The sequence below is a fragment of the Tyto alba genome, unplaced genomic scaffold (assembly GCF_018691265.1).
Source record: "Tyto alba isolate M040663 unplaced genomic scaffold, T.alba_DEE_v4.0 Super-Scaffold_1, whole genome shotgun sequence".
Taxonomy (NCBI): domain Eukaryota; kingdom Metazoa; phylum Chordata; class Aves; order Strigiformes; family Tytonidae; genus Tyto; species Tyto alba.
In genome coordinates, this window is record NW_024881261.1 from 22,964,129 (window position 1) to 22,982,174 (window position 18,046).

The 18,046-nt window shown below is 35.9% G+C and overlaps 1 protein-coding gene across 1 annotated transcript in view; it reads left to right on the top strand.

The window, feature by feature from the left end:
- The window catches only part of TM9SF3 (transmembrane 9 superfamily member 3), a 48,954-nt gene that overhangs the window by 18,248 nt on the left and 12,660 nt on the right, over positions 1-18,046 (top strand). The window contains exons 4-9 of the mRNA XM_032981950.2: positions 3,901-4,061; positions 6,863-6,940; positions 7,863-7,994; positions 8,508-8,674; positions 11,366-11,460; positions 13,333-13,463. Coding sequence (XP_032837841.2) covers positions 3,901-4,061; positions 6,863-6,940; positions 7,863-7,994; positions 8,508-8,674; positions 11,366-11,460; positions 13,333-13,463 — 764 coding nt within the window. The remainder of the gene's footprint in view (positions 1-3,900; positions 4,062-6,862; positions 6,941-7,862; positions 7,995-8,507; positions 8,675-11,365; positions 11,461-13,332; positions 13,464-18,046) is intronic.

The following is an 18,046-nucleotide window of genomic DNA, read 5'->3' on the forward strand; positions in this document are numbered from 1 at the left end:
TCTTAAAATTGCTCTTGATGAGTATTATTAATCTGGGTTTAGAAATGCTTGTGTCTTGAATAAAAATTTGTGTCCTTATTGCCATTGTCTCCTGAGCTCTCTGATTTTCATTGCTCTCTTGTAACCTGTGATCACATACCTAGTAAAGAGTGCTCTGCAGATTTCACTTTGCACTGATAGCAATCAAGCAAACCCTCGAGTCCTAATCTCCCTGTTGTAGATATAAACTGAAGGGAAATGAAAAGCACCACAAAATGCTTTGTTGAGGTAAGGTCTTTGTTGCTCGTGTTCTGTGAAAGAGGTAAAACCACCCAAACCAAACAAAATACCACAACACCTACAAAAATACAATTCAAGACACATGACAGAAGTCATTTGATATGGGTAGTGTGTATGCTGAAAAATGCTATCATTCATTCATTTATTCTGACAGAGGGTGTTTTTTTTAGCTGTTTCTTAAAATTTTAATTGGTTTTGTAAAGTAGCTATCTGATGAACATGACCCCCAGCCAGAAATGCTAGTGCTTTATTTATTTATTATTTATCTGTTAGTCAAGAAGGTTCTTGCTTTTTTTTAATGTATCTGTTTTTAAGAGATAATGTCACAATGCCTGACAGAAGTACTTTTAGATTGTATTAGTTCTTTTCAACTGATTTGCTTAGTGTGTGTTTAATAGCTCTGTGGCAGGGCTTGGAGTAAACCCTAATTAATCCGTGTGGCCTTTACTATACTTCCTGTGCAATTGCTGGTAGGCTTTCTAAAAGCATGCATGAATGACAGCTGTTGCTACAAGATTTTTATGCTTTTGGCCTTTCAACAAAAGATCAATGAATGATTTTCCTAGACTAGTGGGAGCTACGTAGGCTTTAGACTGCCCAAGGATGATGGGATGCTAAGCTAACTTCTTTGGAATCCTGTGTGACTAACGAGTCTTGGAGAATTTCTTTTTTAAGACTGATTTTTCTGATCTTATCTGGGAACATTTTTTTCTCACCTCAGACACTGAAGAACAAATATGCTAACTAAATCTTCTGCGCACTGACTAAATTTTATTCTCTCAGCTGAAAAAAATCTCTTTTACTGCAATGCCAGTGTTTTTAGTGTTGTTTGATAGTATGCTTTATATGCACGATAAGTCATTCCTGATGCTGCATCTAACAAATATGTAGAATCTAGGTATGATCTTTGATATTAAGAAGCTGGTTTTGATAGTTGTTTTGAACCAGGGCCTCAAGTTTTGATACTTAATGGATGACTATAACATTGTAAGTATGAGTAATAGTATGCAAGGATCAAGTGTGAAAACAAGTGGTGCTGATGATTTTGGAATTGGTTCTTGAGGTGGGGCTGAGAAAGGTGTGGATGCACGTGAACTCATCAGAAGTGTTTATTTGCAAGTCTGAACAAGTGTTTCTGACCTTTGTGTTCAAAGTACAGTGTAGAAAACTGTGATTATAGCTTACCTGCATTAATTCTGGCTTTGCTGAGCCTCTGTCCGACAATAGGACTATTTCAGGCTTCAAGTGCTGCCTAAAACTTAAAGCTCTGAGACTTGCTGCTCACTGAGCAGTTTTTATTATAAATGTTTGTTATGTATATGGCATGAATGATACTGTACACATGGCTCCTCCCACTTCTTGTTGTCTGCACCTGTGTTGTATAGACTTCCCTCATACCATGTAATGTGATGGTGAAGTTACTAAGGAAAACTGGTATCTTTTGCTTGATTGAGTGTTGTTGCACAGTTGTTAATTTCAGTAACTGTAATGAAAAGCATTAGGATTGCTTAAAATACATGGGAGTAAGAACTTTAGTAATTATGATGGCATGTCTGAAATACTCTGAATACTGAGAAGTTTTTTTTGTTTTATTAAGATAGTGTCCAGAACTGGTTACCCTCAGCTTGCATTAAGAATATTTTGTGCTGAAATGGCTTTTTTCTTACTATGTGAAAGCTATCATGTTGATCCACTTCATCTGGATTACCTTTCCTGAGAACCCTACTAGCCAGCATGTGTTCTATGCACTATATCACCCAGTCCACTATTTTTTTCATTGTTGATTTGTGTCTTGAGGCTGGATTAAACCAAAATTTTGTTCCCTAAATGTAAATGGCTAGAGTCCTTTTTTTTTTTTTCCCCCTACCAAAAGAAAGTATGTATTCTGCAAAGCATTTAAAAGAAAAGGATTCAGATGATGTTAATGTTTGCTGAAAATTCTAGGCAACTTCTGTTTAATTCTGTTCTTAAAGCAGGCAACTCATTTCTCTAGGCTCATCCTAGAGTTGGTGCCACTGGTTTTGTGGCACCAGTCCTGTCTCATGGCAAACTTTAGTTCAGTTCATGTTTTATCTTATTTGTGGTTTCCCACCTTGGTAAGGCTTACTGATGTCAGTCATATGCACAACCATTAATATTTTATATTGTCCTTAGGAAGTCCTCAAAATATCCAGTAGAGAATACTCCATTTTCAGTACAGACTAACCATAAAATAACTTAACTGGTGATAACTAAAGGTAATTACTTCAAACTGCTGTTTGAGGGCTTTGGAAGGTTTACACTTTATTTTCTGACCTGAAAGAGGCAACCAGATCTTTGTAAGTGCATTCAGATAAAATTATTCCATTTTCTATTTTTCCTTGAATTGCTATCCCACCATGGAGTGGCTAGGCTTGACTGTCTTTGTTTCAGGACATCTCCTTAAGTATATGGAGTGCTGTGTTAGTTCACTTCTTCAGGTAGTGATTGATTAGAATGTCCTTTAAGTAGTTTAGAGGTATGTATTGCCATGGTTTTGGATACTACCATGGGAACAGATGGTATGCCAGGTGCTAGGCTGTGCAGCATAGCCACAAACTGGCATGTGTTTCATGTGGATGGCATATACAAGGCAATCCTGACAGATGAGCATGAGTAAAAAACATGACAGAAAAATACCACCTTGAAAGTTAAAAAGCACAGGTAGTGCACAAGTGCCATTCCTTCATATACTTGCTGCTTCGTGATAACCTGTTGCATATGCTTCACCTATGTGTTCTTCCATTGTGTTCCCTGCCTCCCCCTGGATATATCTTGAGTGCTGCTTTTATTGTGGCTTTCCATCTTGTATGTGATCTTTATGATGGTCTTGATATTAAAGATGACACTTGTAGCCTGTGAATTTGACTGGTAGGCTTGACCTTTCCTCCCCCCCAACATAGTACATTATGTGGATGTTTTCTGTGGTAGATTAGATATTTTGCAGTAATTTATTGAAAATTAATAACTTAATCATGGCTAATATTGAGTTCACTTATGTTCTGATACTCCAGGAGCATCTGAGCGGCTTTCCATGTTGGAGGTAGTAAAAATATTTGAGTAAATGACAACTTTCTGAATTTTTTCAGTGAAGGTAACAGAGTAATCAAAAACTAATCTTGGCAAGCACTGGTAAGGCCTGTGTGCGAGTGAGAGCAGAAAGTACATGTCAGGGAGTCAACTAACGAGGAATACAGAATGAAAGTAAAATTTTTAAGAGGAAGAAAAATGAAGGGATAGATAAGAGATGGGAAAATACACGAGTCTTGGCCAAGTTCTGTTCATGGAAATTAAATCTGTATTCAGCTAGTTGCTTATCTGGTGAGAATTCCAAATAAAACTAGAAGAACTATTGTTTTGTTTTCTGTTTCTTCTGCAGTGTTTGTAGCTGCATGGTTTTTCCTCTAATGCCATTACAAATGCTTCTTGCACATACCTGTGGATTGAGTTGAAAAGAAGAGCATAAAGCCTGCTGTGTTCTTTTTACTGTAGTTATGTTGCTTTTTTAGCTGGCAAAACTTTTGTAATGCATGTTTTAAAAATAATGAAAGAATATTTGTGAAGCATACCTGTTACAGATGCTTACAATTGTTTCCTACACAGGTATTGTTGGAGAAGCAGATGAAAATGGAGAAGATTATTATCTTTGGACTTACAAAAAACTTGAAATTGGTTACAACGGAAATAGAATTGTAGATGTCAATCTGACCAGTGAAGGAAAAGTGAAATTGGTACCAAACACAAAAATCCAGATGTCATATTCAGTAAGTAATCTGATGATGCATCTGTAATAAGAAATCCTACATGGTGAAATCAATCAAAAATAGCTACTTGTGTACCTACAACTATGTATTGATAAGTGAGACTGTATTAGAAGAAGAAACATCTTCACTCCTTCAAATTTTTTTAATTACTGAAATACCTGGATAGGTTTATTAAGAATAAATGTAAAACAGTGATTTTTGAAACACTTCAAACAAACTGAAGCTTTTATAAAGTACAGAAAAGTGTTTTGGTGGGAAAGGAAGATACCCCAAAAAGTATAGAAGACCCTTGTGTAGGTATGCATTTTCTTAATGTTTGGAGCTCTGACAGTTGCTTCATAGATTTGAACTGGATTCTGAGCTGGGATCAAAACTCACTGTAAGCCTTCATACTTTGCAAGCAGTTAGTATCAAAGTTTATTTTGGTTTTGCAATTGCAGTAGAAATTTGTCTTATTTATATAACTTTATTAGTAAGATTTTCCCTGAAGCCCTCTGCTATTATATTGAATTTCTATGGTAAAAGGTCATGAATAAACAGTGTTTGCTCATCTGAGATAACTAAATTTTTCAGTTTTCCTCCTTATTTATTTGATGTTGCTTAAATCTGTAATGGTTCACTTCTCATGTTCACCACATTTGTGTACCGAAACTAGTTCTTAATGCATTGTTTTTCTACAACGTCTTAGCAGTAGGTGTCAGCATAATATTTTATTTCAGAGAGTATTCTTGCCGCTATTACATTTGTCTTGTGCTGAATAGGTTGTATCATTTGAAGTGCAGATAATTGGGTTTTATGTGTGCTTTCTAGAACTACGTTTACACTGATTTCCCTATTTCAACTGCAAAATTGATAGTAGAAATTTTGAAATTTTGTATTCCAAACTCCACCAGCATTGTGAAGTCCATTTGCTCTGTGAATTTTGAGGTGGACAGCACTGAGTAGCTGCCAGTAATGAAAATAACATTAGATGTTCCCTTAAAATGCTTTTTAGTGTGTAGAGCTCAAGACTTACCTATCCAGTTCTTTGGCACTGCTGGGCAATTTCTGGACTGATGAGTGTGTGGTGTTTAATTCACAGATTTCTCTGTGATGGTTTTGTTCTAAGCAGTGCTTCTTAGTGGCAGATGCTCTAATGAGAAATGTGTCTGCTTAAAACTGTGTTGAAAGCTATTAATGTTTTGAGCTACTAATCTTGAACAAGGTTGTAATTTGAACTGAAAAACATTAATATACCTCAAAGTGAATAATACTTGAGTCTTGGGGGTTTTAATCTGTCTCAGGACTATGGTGAGTGATAGGGGTATTTAATCTACATTTGTATGCTTTCTTCTCTGCTGAAGTAAGAGAACAGCTGTTGCAAAGAATAGTTCCTTGTCATGTATTTTAAAAAGATATACACAAGGAGGCTGCATTTGTTTCAAGATCACTAAAAATCTCAATATTTCAGAATCTTGGAATGCTTTTGAAAAAATTGTAATGCACATTTGTGTTTAATTTCTGAAATTGCATTTTAAAATTACAATTAAAACAATCTTGGAAAAATTCTGAAGAATACTCTGTGCTACCATATTAGCACCATACAGTTTGTTAGTACAATTAAATCTTCCAAATCCAAAGCATTCCTCTGTGCAGCTAGAGGTGTAACTGATAGCAGTAATATGCTGTTACCCTGTGATAGTATAGACATAAACACATACTTTTCCATCTGGTTTCAGAGTTATTTATTGGCAACTGAAGTGTCTATATTGCAGAATCCTGTGGTCTTACAGATTTTAGGCTGCAGATTTTAGCTTGTAGCTTTAAAAATTCTAATATCTGTCTCTTAGGGTCCAGCCTGATCCCTTTTATCCAGTTCTGTTCCAGACAGCTTATATCTCAGTTTATGCCCTTTTATTTCCTATTAACATTTGTTTTAAATCTGCTCTTATATCTTCTAATTTCCCTAACTTCTGTTAGACTGCATCTTTTTTCTTGGGCACTGTATTCAGAGAATTTAGATACAAATGATTTCACTGAATACCAGTCTCAGTGCATGGCAGCAAAACAGATCTCAGCTGTCATTGGGGGAGCAGAAGTAGAGGGTGTTGTCATCACTCAATAAACACTGGTAATGTTCTCCACAAGCCTTTTTTCATACAATGCAGCACATGGAAACGTTGAAAAAAGGGAGTGTGCTGTCAGCAAAAAAGAATCTTCAGGAAAATTCCACTGCTTTCTGTCATGTCATTCTTGAACATATTTAAACATGCTTTCTTTCTTTGACCTTTTTTCTGAAACCTAGGGCAAATTTGGGAGACTTTTTCTAAGCTATTGCCTCCTTGTTTTATGAGTATCTGATGGGGGGGAAAAAATAATCTTTGAACTATTTGTTTGACAAAACTGAAAAATAGGATCATTTGGATTTTGGTTTTGGCACCTTCGGTGAGAGTATCTTTATGAGCTCCTTCTATAAACATGGATCGGGTTTGTTGTATTTGACAACTAGAAGTTTGCATCTTTGGTTAGCCTTGCAGAGATGGTAAGAGCTGAGGCAGTGCAAGACTGGTTCTTCCTTGTTCTTAACCATAAGCATAGACAAGATTAGACCCATGAGGCAGGGTGGTTGATGTTCGTTTTTTGTCTGACCTGTAGATACCAGTCTTTAAGAACATCAGTCCATTGTTTTTGCCAAAACCTAGATTCATATTGAAGCAAACATCTGAAGTGGGTGATTTTTAAAATGTATTATGATTTTCTGTGTTTGAGTATAGCTGAACATATTATAATGAGCTTTCAAGTGTAAATTTTTATCTCTTTAGGTGAAATGGAAGAAATCAGATGTGAAGTTTGAAGACCGATTTGACAAGTATCTTGACCCATCTTTCTTTCAGCACAGAGTATGTATTGTTTTAAGGCAACCTTACAAAATATCCCTTTGAAATGGTTGCTTTAGTTCAGAAGATGTCATGGAATTTTTGGATGACATCTTTGAATTTTTGGATATTCCAGGTGTTCTGGGACAATGGAACTGGCAGATCTAGGACTGTAGGTTTTACGTGATAGTTCTGTTGCTCAAATAGGATGGCTCCAGTTTTTTAGGGTGCTTGAGTAAAGGTGCAGTCAAGCTTCAAGCCTGCAGCAAATACAAGGCAGTTCAAGCAAATATATTCATGTGATCCAAATTAATAAAGTTTCAGGGACACAATTGTATGACTTGTAAGCTGAATAACTACAATTGGTGATCTGTACACTTTTTACTGAAGTAAATGTCAAGCACTAGCCTAAACCAGTTGGTGATATCAGTTGTGATGGTTTAAACCTGTGGTTGTAATCTCCTTAAGGATAGTATCCTGAGTTATACTACTTTCTGAAATTAGAGGTTTTGGATTGTGTTTGGACCCTGACGAAAACCAGAAGATGTGCTTGTCAGAGGCAAAATAACCCTGCTGCACATTTTGGTCCTGTGAAAAGCAATGGTTCCTTTGGCTTTTTGGCTGTGTCTCTTTTGCTACTTAAACCTCTTCTCTAGGAAGGCAGCAGTATACCATGTTGCCTTTCCTTTACCAATGGAGCCTGTGCAGCCAGTTGTTTGAACTTTGCTGGTGTTTGACTAAGCTGTGATAACTGTCATGAGCAAGTTGGGTTGTTGAAAAGCTTTATGGTGCTTCACAGGCCAGTTGTATTAGGACTTTCTGCAAAGGAAGTGTAACTTAGCTAGTGCTGACAATCTGTCCTGCTAGGCAATGATTCATCCTTATTGGAACAAATTTGAAGCACATTTACAGTTCTAAACCTTAGGGATGTGTTTTCTTTTTGTAGATTCACTGGTTTTCAATTTTCAATTCTTTTATGATGGTGATCTTTCTGGTTGGCCTAGTGTCTATGATATTAATGAGAACTTTGCGAAAAGATTATGCGAGATACAGCAAGGAGGAAGAAATGGATGATATGGTAAGATCTGCATTCATACTTTTTTAAATCTGTTTTTTTTTCTTTTTAAGGCTTATTGTTTTCATATATTCATTGTGTTAGCAGCTCTGCCTTTCTTCAGTTGAACAGAAAACTGCTTTATGTGTGTCTTGAAAGTGTTACTGGTTTTCTTTATAGCATGCTCATAGGTTGCTACCCAGATTTTTGTCTGTAGTCACTGTGTTGATGTTCATATCCACATTTAGGTTAAATGAGGTCCATTCTGAGTGTGTAATAGAGGCATGCGTATACTCCTAAGCCCTTCAGAAGATTTTAAGGACAGGGAGGGAGTCTGATAGGTTTTACTGCATCATACATTCAGGTGGAAATTTTTGTTGTCTTGATAAGCATCTGAAAAGTAAACTTGTCACCTAGATTTGATGCATTCAGGAGAGCAGACAAACTTGCACTTGAAGTTGCTTTAATAAGTCTAACTTGTGTGTTTGTCATTAATTGTCATGACTAGACTTAAAATTTTGTTGTTGTTGTTCCTAGGACAGAGATCTAGGTGATGAGTATGGGTGGAAGCAGGTCCATGGAGATGTTTTTAGACCATCCAGTCATCCTCTAATATTTTCATCGCTTATTGGTTCTGGTTGTCAGATTTTTGCTGTGTCTCTTATAGTCATTGTTGTTGCAATGATAGAAGATTTATACACAGAGTAAGTATAACTGTGCCATGTCTTCTGCATATAAATGCTTAGATGAACAAAATAATTACAAAAGTGAATGTTCTAACTGGCCTGGAAAAAAGTATTTGAGAATCTTTAGGTCTTGGTCTTTAGATCAGATGTAAGACTCAGAAGGACTCTTTTAAATTGTAAAGAAACTGTCCTACTCTTATCATGTGAGTTGGTCTCTTTTAATTTTAGTCTATTAATGCTTTCTTTTTGCATGATTTATTATGAAACTAGTTTGTTATTCTGCAGCATCACGGGTAGGTTATATGGGAAATAAATGTTAAAAGGTACATATTTCACTCCTGTTTTCATCTGGAGTGACAAGATATTACTCTGCTTTCCCTGCCATGTCCTGTAAAGACTGAAGTTAGGAGTGTGCTGTGTTGCACATAGTCCTGTTTACTGCTGACAATGCATTAAGCCGATCTTATCCACAAGTCTTCACAGAAACAGAGGTTTAATTTCTTAAATTTTTGAACAGATACTACTCAGCCTGTGTTACATGTAAAACCTCCAGCAGTAGGTAGACTCTGCTTCTGACCAGAGAGAATTCATTTAAAACAAATAGTACTTAAGTGTAACATATCAGTTGTGCTTAACCTAGTTATCTTCCTTTACCTTTTATCTGTTTGAGATTTTTGGTGTCTGGGATGGACTGATGTGTTTCTGTAGTAGTCGTATTTTGGATACTAGGGGGAAATTTTTTTTAACAAGTGCTGTGTTTTAAATAATGACCAAAATTTCAAATCTCTCTTCTATTTTCCTTTGAATATCACCTGTAACTGTTGATTTTAACAAGTTGTAATACTTCTAATGTGCCACTAGAGAGAACTCTTGTTTTTTTAATTTAGCTGCCTTTTAATGGTGTGTTTCAAAAGCCACTCTGTAGTGCCAGTACCTTGGCATATTTTCATTTTTCATATGGGGTTAGTCCCTCCTTGTGCACCATGGTTACATTTCTGGATAGACTTAAGTACACATTTTTAATTTTACAGCTTGTCATCAGCCCTTTAAGGGGGAAATGAAACCATTTAAGAATGTTTGTGCACTGTAGGGAAGCTGTAAGTTAGTAATGGCAATTGTAAAATGTGTCAGAACAGTAATTTTTAAAAATGTATGTGCACTTAGTATTTTATTGCAATAAGCCTTTATATCACTTTCAAAGTGAATTTAATTCTAGGTGTGTAACAGAACAATTGACTAAATCTGGTGCAGACAATTCTTACATTTAGGAAAATAGTGATGTGAGTGAAAAAGGCTGTAAACCATAATTATGAGAATGATTGCCTGTCAGTGTTCTTCAGGTCTGTTAAAACTCTTGGGGATCATGCAGCTGATGCCAACTAAAAGCCTCAGTGAAATTTGGTCATGTCAGCTATTTATTAAAACTGGTTTGTGTTTTGAGAAGCTTTCCCATTAGAATATTTGAAACATGAGTAAGCTTGAGAATGGGAAATTTTACGATAATTTTAAATTAACATCTTCTGGTGATTTTACAGGTAGCCTGGATTTACATGTGTCACTTCAAACTGTGCATGGTCTTCTGGAGTTTTGCATGTGTTTCTAAATTGTCTTAAGTTATAAGTGTTAAAATTGCTTTCTGTCTAATCAGTAGCTTTCTAAAATTGAACTATTGCTTTTTTTTTTTTTTAAGAAGCAAATGTTAGCATAAAGCTCCTTTAGTGTGTGTGACCAGGAGGTATATTTGCTTAGTTCGGTCCGTGCCATGCAGTCGTGGACACTGTTTTTGTACTAAAGATTACTTCTTTGGGTAGGGCAGGCATCCAGTAACGGTTTATCAAAACCCAGAATGCTAATAGTCTGGAATCTCTCAGAACAACTAATTTGAAGAAAGTACAGCAAGCTGGCTGAAAACCTACTGCCTTTTGCTATGGAAGAGTATCAGAGAGGCATGGGGAAACAGCTTTATTCATGAATAACATTTATATCTCTCTATTCTTAGGCATGATTTTTAAAAATGTGTTTGGAGATGGCTTTTGTGATTTAAAATTATTAACTTTGCCTATAAAATTTCAGAAAAAATTATGCCAAAATGAGTACTCCAACATTTAATGAGGAGATAATTTAAAAACGACTAAAATCTGATTGGACTACTCCATGTTGATTTGTAGCTTCATTCTAGTATTTATAGTTTCTAAATCAGGTTTTCTAATTTTCTGCAAGATTAACACTTTCGATCTTAAAAGTTAATTTCTGAGGGATAACAGAAACATCACTCACTAACTTAGTATATTTCTGTTAATGCTAGCTTTTATATTAAGTAAAGAGGACCTTTTGTATGCAATAGTTGAATCTTACATTAATGTATGTCATGTAATTAGTTCAGTTCTTCATACACAAAGTACACATCCAAATGTCAGTGTATTTTAATCCGAGGTGAGATTTTGTACTCCAGCGAAAATAAATGCCTGTTAGAAAATAATGTAGTATGTCAGAACTTTCTCCCAGGTTGAATTAAACTTGACTAGAAGCTTTGGATACAAACAGTTCTCATTCTTAGGCAAATTTTACAATTTAATCACTTTAAACTTTTTGCATTGCCTAAAACGATTAAGTAACTGCTTCTGCTAAATGTCCATATTTTACTGTAATATTTTGCTCTAATACTGTTTGTTTTTCTGTTTCATTTACCAAAAAAATCACTTCTTGTAGGAGAGGATCAATGCTTAGTACAGCTATATTTGTTTATGCTGCAACATCGCCAGTAAATGGATATTTTGGAGGAAGCCTTTATGCTAGACAAGGAGGTAAAGTGTTTTCATACTTAAGCATTTTCATTACATCGTTAAATGGAGAAGTTATTATTTTCTGATTTGCACCAATATAGAAGTGTCATCACGGAGCTAGGTCATTCCAATGGAATGCATTAAATTCTTAATAAACAGAAATTTTTTTTAGTATATTTAACTTTCATATCATTTCCCATTCGGTATTGGCTGCATTTTCTAACTAAAGATAGCTGAAGCCTCTGGTTAATTTAAAAGTAATAAGAGCTGAAGAACTGTTAATGGTTGTATCTTATCAGTTGCTTGTTATAGTGTTGTATATAATTGGCTCATGACATCCAGGGGGTATAATAGTCTCTTCCTCTTCTGTAACGTGCTGTTAAACAGCTCACATCATCTTCTCCAGATGATTCCTACATAACCGTCCTCTGTAGGTACTGGGGGGATTATGTTTACTAACACAGAAAGGATGAGTATACAGTACTTACTAGACCATTAATTGTGGATGGGGAAAACTGTTTATAGCATCTTTTAAAGAAGGTTATTCTACTTTCCAGTATGTGCTCTGCTTTATACTTAGCAAATTCAAAATAGGTATCAGTAGAGAGCAGAAGCCCAATAAAATTGACATAACAGAATTGGACAGACTGTCTTCAAGTGCTCCCCACTATGCTTCTGAGTTATGACCAATTATATCCTTGCAGTCCGCTAGCTTCATCCATTCCCTATGCTGCAATAAAAGAGTAATCAATATCTATTATCTTCTGCACTTCTTTAGGAAAAAATCATTCTGGTAAGTTTGCAAAATAAAATTTGTATCTTTTTAGCATGATGTACTTGTTAGTATTCAGTCTCAACTGCACTCTGAGTTTGGAGGTTAGATGTTTCTTTTCATGTGGCTCATGTATAAACCTAGTGACTGGTAGAAAAACAGATCTAGGTAAATTAGGGTTGCTGTTCTAAAATGTACCATGCTGTATAGTTGAGCCAAATTTGCATTTTTTTTCTACAGATCAAGCATATCAAACTGTGAAATGCTGATTTATTGTCTCATGGTGAAAATACATATGATGGTCTTGAAAAGCATATGTTAGTTTTCTGGCTGTTTGTTATTTAGTAAAAATTACAGATGCATCTATGGTGTATTAAATTTAAATGCAGACAGTATTTAAGAGCATAAAAAGTAAAGGGAATACAGACAGTGAAAAATCTTAAGGTATTGTCTAAGAGGTTTTTTTTTTTGAGTAATAACCTCTAACAGGTGTTGCTGTTCCCTTTATGCCTGGGGTTTAGAAATCACTTTCCTTCTACCTTTTCTGCTGTTGAAGATGTCTAAGTTCCATTTTGCTGTATATGAAATGCCACGGATAGCCCATTCCTTGATACATCTTGAATGTATTGGAATAAGCCTCCTAAGGGCAAGACAGGGCGGAGCAGGTGCTGCCAGGAAGCAGGGGTAGTGCTGAGTTGTTCTGGGGGCTGTGCTGACCTCTCATGCTCTCGGGGTGTGAGCAGCTCTGGACAGGGCCAGCTCTGCTACTTCTATCTCTACTAATTTGTAGCTTCCATATACACTTACATTTCATACCCCAGTCTCTTTGGCGGGCTTAGTCAGCATATGCTGTTCTTTAGCTGAAACGTTCTTGTGCTGTATCCCTTTTCATCTCTCTTAATAAACTGATTTATATGCTGCGTCTTGTGAGTTGCCAGTAGTCAAACGAAACTGTTAGTTGACTTTTGGCTCTTGTATCAATGTAGTATGTCATTACTTATTTCTTTTACCTCTTGAGGGGAGAAATTGTCAAACACCCAAATTCTGGAGAGCTTGTTGATAACTTTCTAAACAAATTACGCTGTATCTCACCAGTCCCATTGGAATGTCCCTTCTTACAGGAAGGCGATGGATAAAACAGATGTTCATCGGAGCCTTCCTTATTCCAGCAATGGTGTGTGGAACTGCCTTCTTCATTAACTTCATTGCCATCTATTATCATGCTTCAAGAGCTATACCCTTTGGAACCATGGTGAGTCATTTTACTGGAGAATTTAAACATCATTTTAGACACAGGAAAGCTACATTTTAGTCCAAATACAATTGTGAGTCATAGCTTTAGCTTCCTAGTTAGAAATTTATTCTGGGAGGGATTTAAGGTGTTACAAGTATAATTCCTTTTAATCACAATAACAGCTGCTGGATGCCGACAACAGTCTTCTCTCTGCTTAAAACTACGTTTCTGCTTTGTATTCAAGCTTACAACGTAGGAAGTTAACAACTTGAAATTTCTTCTGGATGGCCAATGCAAACTGGTTATAAGCTAAAATGCAATACCAAAGGATTCCAAGTGAAAGCTCCTTCCAAATCATTGCAGTCAAGCAGAAAAAATAGAAATAAAAGATCAGGCAACAATATGAGATGAGGCGTCCTGAGGAGGTCTGGCTTTACAAAAATTAATCACTGTTTTCACTCTGTGAAGTGGTATTTAGTATCCAGTTATGATCTTGTCTCTGTATTAACCATGCCACTTGAAAAACAATGCTGGTTGGATTACTTTCTCATTGAATTGCGATGACTTTTCTTGTTTCTTGTGGCTTTTGTCAGGATTTTGTTTGTTGTCATGGCCCTTTCAACCAACATCAAACAACCCTGTGAATACAATGTAGGAAATAATCACTTGACACTTTAGCAGAATATCTGTTTGAGCTTGCAAGGGGTATTTGAGAGCAGAATTTTTTTGAAATATGCACCATAAAATTGCTTTCCTAATTTTGTGCAGTAGCACTATTAACCTTAAAAACAAATCTTAATACAGGAAGGCTTGTTTTCTCTTCAATATTTGTAGCAAATCTTGGGATTTAACATTTTTTAGAGCTTCTTTCTTTGCATATCTGCTTTTGTGATATGTTAATTGTTCAGTCTATTCAGAGATATTTGAGTAGCCTTGGGTTTCTTCTTAGTTTAACTCTGCCACAAAATGAAGAGTAGTATCACAAGTTCTGTCTTATAAATTGTATTATTTGGGATCTAATCAAATTCAGTATGTGAACTAATAAATGGTAACAGAGAGACAATTTTTAGTTTCAGGAAAAGGCTTTCAGTAATTTTTTAGTGATGGAGGAGTCATTACTGTGCATGTACATTACTGGTTCTAGTCACCTCCTTATTAGCAGTATTTTCAGTGCATGCTTAAATACCAACTTTTTACATCTAATTTGTTGTTAAATATAATATCAAGCTAAACATGTTTATAATTAGTTCAATTAATTTTTTCTGGTTTTCTTCTTCAAGAAATTGGATGAAAAGTCTATCTTTGGATATGTTTGTATTAGTTGGTCAGTGTCCCAAAGGAATATTGTATTGCTTTTTCTTTCCAAAGCTAGCAGCCATATACAATACTGTCATAAAAGTTTACAACATTGATCTTTGATGTGTGCAAAGAGGCTCTGTTTTACTGCTGAGCAGGCATTTACGATATCACATTTCTTGCTTGTATTCCCATCTGGAGGTCAGGAATGCTGAGGGAAGGGAATTCCACCTGTGGTGAAGTTTGTCTTGTAAATCTGTTCAACTGATTTGTATTTTAAGATTATGGAAACATGTACACGCAAAAGCAAATGGGAATATAAATCTTCAGGGCTTACTTAATCAGGATGTTAGGACTCTTTATACACAGCTATTTTAATGATCTCAAGGTTTTATGAAAGTGTTTGAATCATTATGACTGTGGCAATAAAACTTCAGTAGAGTTAGGAGACTTTTAGTAGGAACGGGTTATGAATCGGAAACTTCATCAGAATATACAACGCTCTAATGATTTCAGATCAACTAATGAAGCTGGTTTGTAGAAGGAAATTAAACTTGTTTGAAATTACCATGTTGTGCTTCAGGATGAAGTCCTCGGGAAGTCCTCTGGCTGTATGGATAAGATACCTTTTGTTTTCAATGTAGAGAAGCTTCCAGAATTTTCTAGTGCAAACTTGCTGCTGCTTTCTTGGGGAAATGAAGCCTCTGCCATCTAAATGTACTAGAATACATACCCTGGCATGTCTTGAAATCACCCTCCTTTATTTAAATTGCTGGCAAGATTTACCACTTCTTGACTACTGTAAATCTGGAAAAAGCAGAAACTGAGTTACTGAAAAAAGTCTCTGAGCTAAAAGGTTGCTAAGAGACTATGCTTAAATATGACATCCTGTGCTTTGCCTGTTTTGCATTGCTACTTCCCAGTGTACTGCTAGGTAGTCTCCTCTCTGGCTTAATTCCTCCCTCCAAACAGATTTTTCTATGGAATTGAAAGCAAAGGCAGCTGATAGTGTCAAAGACAAGACATCTAAGCTAATGCACAGTTAGTGCATCTTTGATCTACCTGGAATCTACTTTTCTACACTTTGTCTTTTAAATGCTCTATTTGATTGGGCTCTTGGGGACCTTCCTATACCTCACTGTCATTGCAGTCTGTCTTGAACTTCAAAGCTTCGTTCACCTTGTACAACTCACTCCTGAGGTCTGGGATGTCCTCAAAGATGTGGTGGGGACTGAGGAGATCCAAAGTTTGTTTCTGAAATCATTCTTCAGTCTTGGGACTGTGCCTTTAGCCCTTTTAGTTATACATGCAAGCTTTCTTACCTGTACTGTGACAAACCTTCTGTAGTGAAATACAGCATGAGCCTGAACAAAGGCTTAATCTCTTCCCTGGGATATCTTTCAGCTACCCTTCCCTTCAAAATGCAATGGAGAATATGACAGATTTTATTAAAATATTAAAGCTCTTAAAAACTTAATGGCTTAAAGCTTTCAACTCCCTAAGCATATGAGGGAGATATAAAAGTCTGAGGTGGTTCTCTCATCTCTTTACCTTTGTAGAAATACAGTGGGTACTGTTCAATTCTTTGTTCTTTTGGAGGCTGAATTTGATTTTTTGGGGGGGGGGTGGGGGGGTGGGGGTGTTTATGTTCACCAGTAATGGGATATAATAGAGTTCTGAAGGTGTTCTACACCTTGACTTACCTTCTATTGATGTTTGTCAGTCTTTTCGGTGTACTTATTAATCTTTTTATTTTGTTGTATTTGAAGTATATGTAAAAAAATGGAGCATGGAACAATTACAAAATTTTTAGTAATGGGAAGTGAAGTGACCTCTCGACGTATGTTTGAGGAGTGTGGTGGTAGTTCTGTGCAGAAATACTTACCTAAGTAATGCAGAATTTCTACAGAGTACAGCATGATTGACTTTGAAGGGACCATCTTAATTATGGCATTTCATAAGTTGACTGCTTATGTTGTTCTGTGGGATACATAATTTAAAGATTTCCATTAAGGCTACTATGACTAATATAATCTGACTGCAGAATCCATGCAGCTTCTATTAAACTGTTTAAGATGCACCATTTTTGTTTTGTTTGAGCAATAGGTTCCTGTGTGACTAATGTTTCCAGTATGCATTTTTAATGACCTAATTAACTCAGGTTACACACATTGATTGAGACCCTAGTGTTTGCATCTTCTATACCTTGTTTAAACTAGAAAAAATTGTTTCCTCCAACAGATAGCTTAATCCAGGCTGCAGCCATCCCTGACAGCTTTAAATTGATATGAGTATTGGCTGCCACTGAAAAAGGAGGACCTGGTAGTACCAAAGATTTTCATTCCTTGAGCCAAATAAGGAAATACACCTGGTTAAAAATAGAACAAAAATCTAGTTACATACATTCATCAGGTACCTCCTCAGGTTGCCTGAAAATGACTGTGGAGCCCTTGGTCAAAAACCTAGTTTTTGCTGAAAATAGACACATCTTAATGCTTTTGCCTAAATTTTCAACAGTTCAATTCATTATCCAAAGCAGCACCCTAGATTAACAATTTAGTTGGAATAAAATTAGTAACACTTTAGTTTGAAGCTTTCTATTATTTTCTTGTTCTGTATAATGTTTGGCCAGATGATGTGCTGAAAACTGTTTCACTGTACGGATTCAATAACCTCTATATGGGAGGAGAGTCTCATGACTGAGAATGCAGTTTTGGTAGCTGACAGGAAAGATCAAGCTGCTGCTTTGACAGTTAATTTTTATTGCTTTTCTCCCTTGCGCATTAAGCAGTCAAGGCACCATAGCCTGCCAGTAGCTGTTTAATATTAGATATGCTCATAAAAATTTTAATTATCACCTTTGAATGAAGTTTAATCTACAGTTGTCAGAAAATGTGAAACACATGGCACTAGAACATAAATTATATCCCTCTTGACAATGTTTCTTTTCAAATAAGGAAAACTGAATTCTCTACTTCAGTCAAGGGCAGTAGAATATTCTTTCCCCATCAAAACAAAACAAAAAGGAGTTAGAAAGAATACAGGCTTAGTGAGGGTGACGGTCTCTTCTATGGCAACTAAAACCTGCAAACTAATAAATCAGATGCTCATGTATAAATAAGATATTTTGTACAACAAAAATGCAACAGTCAAAATAGATATGTTTTAATGTACTGGCTTGGTAGAAAAACTCATGTCATTTGTCTTCAGTAATATGGATTATGGAGATTGTTTGCTTGATGGAAAACTGGGTTTGGAGATGTAGATTTGCCTGTCTGCATAATTTGTGTTTTCTGAAGTGGTAG